Source organism: Cephus cinctus, unplaced genomic scaffold, assembly GCF_000341935.2.
Source record: "Cephus cinctus unplaced genomic scaffold, Ccin1 Ccin1_scaffold0215, whole genome shotgun sequence".
NCBI lineage: Eukaryota > Metazoa > Arthropoda > Insecta > Hymenoptera > Cephidae > Cephus > Cephus cinctus.
In genome coordinates this window covers 2227124-2235596 of record NW_014332933.1, presented here as the reverse complement: position 1 = coordinate 2235596, position 8473 = coordinate 2227124, and the positions used below count along the sequence as shown (strand labels likewise).

The 8473-nt window shown below is 44.2% G+C and overlaps 1 protein-coding gene across 8 annotated transcripts in view; it reads left to right on the top strand.

Moving 5' to 3' along the window:
• Positions 1-8473, top strand: part of LOC107265274 (protein bric-a-brac 1) — a 45893-nt gene that overhangs the window by 6838 nt on the left and 30582 nt on the right. For 6 of the 8 annotated variants that reach the window (XR_003058972.1, XM_015734560.2, XM_025082371.1 and 3 more), the window contains exons 2-3: positions 6137-6998; positions 7148-7240. Coding sequence is in view for 7 of the 8 variants with exons in the window: in XM_025082371.1 (XP_024938139.1) it covers positions 6137-6998; positions 7148-7240 (955 nt within the window). In the remaining variant the exon portion in view is untranslated. The remainder of the gene's footprint in view (positions 1-6136; positions 6999-7147; positions 7241-8473) is intronic. The other 2 variants (XM_025082373.1, XM_025082372.1) reach the window with 1 other exon arrangement.

Below are 8473 nucleotides of genomic sequence, written 5' to 3'. Positions count from 1 at the left end.
GGGGGGGAAGAGTGACGTAGCAAAGGAGGGGAAGGTCGGGAATTTCTTTTTTTTTTTTTTTTTTTCCATAAAAACTCCGCGTCACTTTACCTTGAAATAATACGAGCTTTGGAAATTTATCGGAAATCGGGAATCGATCGCAGGGGTTGGTCGAAAGAGCCAAGTGATGCGCAGGGACGCCGTGTATGCGCGCGTACGCTTCTGTACGTGCGAACGGTGCGTCTAGCTACCCCCACCCTTGCCGCTCGATCTTCACGCTATTCACATCAGTTTAGCCGAGCCATGCTTAATCTCGGGAGCGACGTCTCGACGCTTCGCCTCGAACATCATTGCGCGTCGGTGTCTCTTACGGAGTCGTTATCGTTTTTTTCGGTCTTCGCGGTACTATGCCAGGACGATTCTTGAAAATTGTCTCTTCTCAAGTATTATAACGAAACTTACGAAAAATCTGTGTGACCGCGACGTACGACGATCTACGTCAGATCGGCCGTACGGTGAAAGGATCGTTTTCGACGTCTCGGAAGATTTCGGACGTTTCTCATAAAAGCTGCGAGTGCGAGAGAGACGGACTTATGAGCGCTTACGTAGGTCGGAGAGAGACAGACATAGGGGGAGAATATTTTTGTATTAAAAAAAATTTTTATCGCTCGTTATTTTTATCGATCGTCATTTTAACCGTAGTTATATATATATACCCTGTGGACAAGAGAGTGTCGGACGTGGAAAATTAGGTTAGATGTCAGCAGTGTTTTTTTTTCTTTTAAGTCCATCAGAAAACTTTGCCTTTATCCACAGGAATTCGTCTTGACTCGTCATAGGAACTCTCCGAAGTTCGTGTCTTGGAAACTCGAGGCTTCCCTGTAGCTTCAGCTCGTCTTATTTTTCTCTCTCCTTATCCCGAGCCATTCTCCGGCAGTTGGCGTAGGTGTCCGCGCTCGTTACCTCAAGCCCGGACTAACGATCCTCTGGGTGTAGATTATTACACTTCCGTAAGTAACGGCGAACGTGTCGGGGACCCGTTGGCAGGGACCTAAAGGAAAGCCGTAGAACGTTCGCCAAGAAGAATCACTCTCTTCCCTCTAACCCAGTGAACGCGTTTCCAGTGAGTTTTGCCAGTTACTGGCCAGACGAGCCCACCCACTGCCGCTCGTTACTTTCCCGTCTTGTCATGGCTCTCATCGCAAGACTTTTTCCTCGTTATCGTCCAGCAACTTCTTATCGTGCGCCTACTATGCACGTACCTATATATATATATATATATATATATATATATATATATATATATATATATATATATATATATATATATATATATATATATATATATATATATATATATATATATATATATATATATATATATACACCTACTAAAAGGCTACAGCTACACTGCTGGCCAGTAGGATACACCAAGAGACACTCCAATTACTTTGCTCGTTAATTCTTATCAAGTTTAACATCGGCCGAATTCTAGTTCACGCGAACCGCTCACAGATGGCGCTGTCCACCGCATTGTCCTTTCGTCGCTCCACGCGTATACCGAACTTCAACCTATCTTGGACTTGGCCTCTATATTCAATCCTCCATAGCCAACCCGTGTCAATTAACGGCGCGCTCTACGTGCACGCGGACGGATTTAGAGACCCTGCGTGTACGCATCTGTGCAGTCAGACGTCAGACGGATCGCTGTGACGCGCCAGTGCTGCTCGAAGACTGGGACAAAGAAGGCTCTCAGCTGACTGCTGTTGTAGGCAGAGAATACATGCGTGCCTCGTCTTCATAAATGGATTGACCCAAGGAAAACCTCTGAAATGACACAAATAACGGCTTGTGCTGTGCATCTTATGTAACGCAGTCAGGGAGACGAAAGGGTGGAGGGTGGGTGTAGGGAAAAAATGAGTTCACCTAGTAAAGGGTTATACGGACTTACAAGGAGACCAAATTTTTGGTCGACAATGAATTGGTTAAAAATTTTTTTTTCAAAATTGTCTTTTAATTATTAATTTTTAATCCCTAACTTTAATCGGTACCAAGTGAAAATTGTATGCAGGTACTTTTGACTCTGTAGGTATGTGTATTTCTTGAAGAGGATTCGCTTTTTGATTTTTTAAAAAAAATTTTTTTTTCTATGATTTTTCGATCAGACGACTGACAGTGTTGCCGTTTTTTTTTCATGCAATTTTTATGACTTATCTATGACGATCGTGTAGGTTAGGTTATCCTCGTGGACTTCTTGCACTCTCGATGGCTTCCTAAGTTCCGTGACGAGCTGGCAGCAGATCGATGGATAAGATATATAGATATGCGTGGTGGTGATATATAACCCGAGCGCCCACGCCGTGCGGTAGGTCATGGCTCGCTATTGGGACTGCCGCCTGTTGTGTAATATACCATTACGGAGTTAAGGATTGAGGTTGGGTAAAGGGTTGACGTTCGGTTAAATGATATTCGTACGTACTATTTTTAGCTTTTAGTAAGATCCACGAACGGTTTCGTGAAACGGTCAGACGCGGGCGATCGGGTAAAGGCGGTGGGAACAGGGTGAAATAAAAATGGGAGTAGAAAGAGAATGTGGAAAAAAGATACTAAGAGTATATAAACACCAAGAGGGTATTTCGTAACGCTCCCACGTGCGCGGAACTCGAACGAGATTCCGCGTTGGCGAACGTCATGAAATTTCCGTGTTTCCAGAGGGAATTATTGAACGCGTAAACATAAGCGTCTTGCTTATTATATACGCGAAAGGGGAATGACGAACCCTGCCTACCGCACGGAGAAACCATCGGCTTCCACCGAACAAACCCGGAGCTCCGCTAATTAGCCTTTGTCCCTGTGACGTAGTGTCTGCGTCGTTGCGTTGACGCAATAGTTTTTTTTTTTTTTTTTTTTTTTTTTTTTTTTAAGGTAGCGATTCTTTCTCCTCACCTATTTCTCTCGTATTTTTCTCTTCTTTCTCTTCACGGATTCTCTCTTGTTCGCATAATTTTTTCTTTTCTTTTTTTTCAAGTTTTGAATCACCCTGGACTTTTTGAAAAAAAAAATTTCATGAAATCCTCAAAAATCGTCATAGTCAATTTTGGACTTTTGTACGGAAATTTTGAAAATTAACTTTTTACTAGCACGTGACTAACGTACGAGTCGAACCTTTAACGAAGCATCAGGCATCGATTGTATAATGCGATAAAGCACTCTTATCGCAATCCGACTGTTCTAACCTCGTGATTGAAAAGCGCGCAGGCGTCAAGGACGGGCTTTGAGACTGTCCCGTAGAAAGTGACTGACAGCAATGATAACGCGAACAGGAGTAAATATGCCGTTTGTAGGTAAGACGATGATTGTCAGCAGAGAGATATCGTCTGAAGTATGCAAAATTACAAAATGAAAGAAAAAAAATCTTAATCGATATTATCGAAATTTGATTTTTCAATCGAGAAAAATCTTCGTCGGCGTACGTCATCGATGTACGCGCTGTGTACGTCAATAGCACGTGGCGAGAGTCAGGCACGGATGGATGAGTCAGAAGAAAGGAGAGGAACGTGAAAGAGGCAGAGGCGGAAAGAGACAAGGGTACAATGGCACAGCCGACTGAAAATTTTCTTTCGGCACGTCGAACGACTAATTATTTTAATTGCGCCGTCCAGCGCCCACGTGGCACACGAGAGAAATCGGGATTTCTCCCGTTTTCCGTGTAAGAAAAATTCTGTCTCGATCTGTCGTATACGAGGATTTGAAATACCACGAGCGTTGCGAATGGCTTGTCAGAAGTAAAATAAAAAAGAGAGTGGGGGATACGGTGGTCAAGGGAAAACAAACGGTGAGCCAAGACACGTTACGCAGACGCCTCGGCGTCTGGTCTCGAAAGACTTCCTTGGCGTCCCGACGTCAATTTACTTTAATCGTCCCAGCAGCTCAATGTTACCTCGCAGCTCAACTCCCTCGATCGACGATCCCCTTAAGGCTCGTTTTCATCGTCGCGACTGAAATCGCCCGGACTGGCTCACTTAGAAACACAAAATAGGTATTTACTATGTCTTGGGACCTCTAGCCTGCAGTCTCTCGAAACTGCGACTGTCGCTAATATTATCGCATTTCAATTGAAAACGCCGCAGGCTGCGTATAGGACTGTTTTTATAGATAGCTCTATATATATATACACACACACTCGACAGTCGCTTCATTACAAACTATCCATCGCGAATTCGTTCCTTCCACCATCGACCACGATCAATTTCGCTTCTCGTAGAAATAATAATTGCGCGAAAATGGATTCCGTCAGTTCACCCCCAATTCCATCCTATACGCGTTTGCACGTAAAACTCCCGTTTGCGAGACTCGAGTTCGGAGTATTGTGAAAACGAAAAAAAAAAAAAAACTTTATTTACACAGCGTGACGCGATCGTCCATTTTACACCGTAGACGTCCAGTGCAAATATTATTTTGCAAAGTTTACTGCACGAAAGTTCGTCAGTCGGTGCGTGCAAAATCGTTGAAACGATCGTGCAATTAGCGACGACTCACGGCATTATGCACTGTGTTGTTCGTCTGAAAGTTTATGATGTGTATATATATATATATATATATATATATATTAAATACAATATATATATATATGTATATGTATCATATAAATCTATAAACTCGTTTTATATCACTCATGCACGGGGTACGTGTACCTACTCACGCAACGTTCCTGACGTGGCACGTACTCACGCACGACACGATGCAACGTGAACGAGTGACAAGAGAGACTGAATAATAAAAGATAAATTCGTATCGTCAGCTGTTATCTGTCATGGAGCTCCACGTGTGCTCGCAATAACGATCAATAATCACAGGCCTGGCGCGGCAGAGGGCAGGACGCTGGTCTCGCGGCGAAGTGTGCGTCAGATAAGTTGCAGCGTGCTCGAGAGTCTGGTGCGTCTTTGTGGTGGTGCGACTGATAATAATTTATTATGTAAAGGCAAAACGCGGAGATAAGTGTTGCGTGGCGCTTGCGACTCGAGGAACGAGCGAGGAGAACCACGGTAGATTTTAATGGGCCAAGGGGAATCGTGTGTAATTGTCAAGAATTTTATTTTTTTTTGAATATATAATTTTGAAAATTTTATGTATATTTTTTTTTTTTAATTACCTAATTACTCGGCTCGAAGCATTTAACGGGAATCACGTTGTGCGGAACGGCTGTTTTACGTCACTTTTTAATTGGCAAGGGCATTCTGTTGCTTTTGGTTGTATTTCGAAAATTTTTTTTTTCTTTTCGAATAACTTGCGATGACGTGAATGTTGGGTCATGCGGATTTTAATTGGTTGTCTGATTCAAAGGTAATTTAGGACGTCTGGGATTGTGCGTTACTATGCGTTGTTTTAATTGACGGTGGGCTGGCGCTTGGCTGGGTGAAGATGGGAAGCTGGAGTATCCGGATTATTGTGTGTACTAATTGATACGTTTGTATGACGAAACTGGAGTAGCGGAATTATTATATGTACTAATTGATACCTCCGGGTACTGAGGACGTACTGGATATAACTCTAGACAGTGGTTGGTACGGGGTGGCTGATTCTGAAACTCGCAGTTGCATCCTGCTACTGTGTTTTACTGTATGGGAAATATTAATGCTAGAACGGGTGATGCACCCTTGGTTTGTGCACAGCTGCCATAATTTAAAATCGGGTTGAGTAAGTTTCAAGTATATACAAAACAGTTTGTGTATGGTATATGAAACCGAGTAACGGAGTCACTCTGTCTGCAGGAATATGGGTGGATAAAGAAAAAAAAAAAAGAAGAAATAAATTTTCCTAATAATTAATAAAAATTTCATGAGTACAAAAATGTAATAATAAGAGTTACGGTATAAAAAAAAATTTGTTAAATATTAGAAATTAAAAAAAAAAGGTAATTTTACATTAATCTGCACCTTATGTGTGTTGATTAAAAATTTGATTCGAGTTGGCTGTCGGTCAAACAATAAGTAGTACCTTGCCGCGTAAGGAACGAGTTATCCGAAGTCAGTGCCGTAAACAGGCATCGGTCGGATTTCAATGAGAGCACGTGGTTTGGATGCACGTGCTCACAGTACAGTAGCTATAAAAATTAACTTCACCATATATCAACGTGGCTGTAAATTTTGCATTGCAGCAGGGTTGCGGGCAGTTCAGACATGGGAAGTGAGCATTACTGCCTGAGGTGGAACAATCATCAGAGCAACTTGCTGGGTGTGTTCAGTCAGCTACTGGAGTCGGAATCGCTGGTGGACGTGACGCTGGCGTGCACGGAGGGACCCTCAATACGCGCGCACAAGGTCGTCCTCTCCGCGTGCTCCAGCTACTTCCAGGCCCTGTTCCTCGACCACCCTAATCGCCACCCCATAGTCATCCTCAAGGACGTCCGCTTCTCCGAGCTGCGCACCCTCGTCGACTTCATGTACAAGGGAGAGGTGAACGTCGAGTACTGCCAGCTCTCCGCCCTGCTGAAGACAGCGGAGAGCCTAAAGGTCAAAGGTCTCGCGGACATGACGAACATCAATGCAGCCGCAGCCTCCAGGGAGGAGCAGCACCTGGCTACGGAGGGTCAGAGGGACAGGGAGCACAGAGAGCGCGACAGGGACAGGGACAGAGACAAGGAACGGGACAGGGAACCCGTGAAGGAGTGCGAGCAACCTCAGCAACCACCTCAGCAGCCACCCAGTGAATCCGTGGAAGCCCTGGACATGACCGAGTGTCCGCCGTCGCCTACGGGCCCCGGCAGCCCGTGTCCGGGACCCCTGGCCCTCGACAGACCCAGGAGGGACTCCGAGGACGCAGCAAGCTTAGAAGAGACCAGAGGCTCCCTGAGTCCCATTTCGGTTCACAGCGGGCCCAGCGACATGAGTCTCAGTAACAACACCGGGGCCCCCGGGGTCCTGCCGCTCAATCTGCCCCAGAGTCGACTTCCGTCCCCGCACAGTACGGAGCCCTTGGCAGGCCCTTCCGGGCTGCCCCCGGTTCAGCAGGTTCCTCTCGTAAGTCCCATTCATCTACTTCACATGCACCTAGCACGGTAGTATCGCTTGGTTCTACCAAAGTTCTCCCGTGCAAGCTCAGCAGGGACTCTGTCCGTGAAGTTTCGAAGGACTGCTTAACGAGCTCTCGTGTAAATCTTTGATTGCAGTCCTTGAAGAAGGAGGTGGACTGGGAAAGGTCGACGGAGGAAAGAAGCGCGAGCAGCGAAATATCGACGGACTACAGACTCCCGCCTGATCCGGTGAGTCGAATATCTTGCTCCTGTTTTCTTTTCTCTTTTTTTTATTACCCTTCTTTCTTTTTTTTTTTTTTCATTCCACGACTTTCTACTTCTCATTAATTATTCTTACTCCTACGTTTCTCTTTGCTCTGCATTTATATCCGATAACTATTGCCACCGGCCTGAAAACCACGCTCATCTGCAATCGTCGATAAAGCAAGTTCGTTAGGTTGCGAATGAGGATAGTGCTGTTACACGCGTATTTTCGCGGTTGCGACGACCAATAAATTACAGTCTACGTATCACGGTATAGTAGTTCTGTCACTCGTGCTACAACCGGAGCCGCTGGTTATGGAAAACGGAGTGGAATTGGGAAAAAAAAAAATACATAAAAATCTATATATTATCTCTTCGCATATATATATAGCTATACGGATACATAAATATAAAGCTTCTTTCGAGTTCCTACATGGACGAATGACGTCGAGATCAATTGCATGTGGGTCTGGCTGCATGTGCCCAAATGCTTTGCTGTCCGCTGCTCTCCCTGCCGAAAAAAGAAAAGAATGAAAAGAAAGTAAAAAATGTAAAGTACAATAAGAAAAAGAAAGAGTCAAACCTCGCGATAGCCTCCATCAATTAATACATACATCAGTATCGTTGAGGATGCTGTGAAAGTATCATTCGCTCGGTATGAACGAAAGATTCCCTTCGAGTGCTGTGACAAATCCTAACTTTTCAACAATTCTATCCAGAAGCACTCTCTATATATATATATATATATATATATATATATATATATATATATATCCCTTCCACGATCCCCTGGTAAAACTTTGATTTCACGAAGTTTCCAGCGTTCTGTAAAATATCCTTGAAAGTCAATGCATTAATCACCACAGGTAAATCCTGGTCGCGTTAAAAAAAAAAAAAAAAAAATTTCATTATCATGGAATAAATTCCCTCTCCCCCCCCTCCCCCTCCTCTCCCCGACGAAACGTTCTACGAGATTTGCTCACGAGTATTGCGTCACCAGACTCTAACGCTCATTAACGGACGTACAATCCGAGTATGTCTGTAAAATAATCCCCAGTAGATTGATTTCCAGGTTAATTTCAAATCGAGATTCAATGGGTCCATTAAAAATCCACGCATGCCGCGTCCACCAATCAAAAACAATCTCGTATTCCTTTTCATGATTATCCATAAATTCTCTTAATTCGTCTCTTTATCATTGCCCCCCCCCCCCCCCCC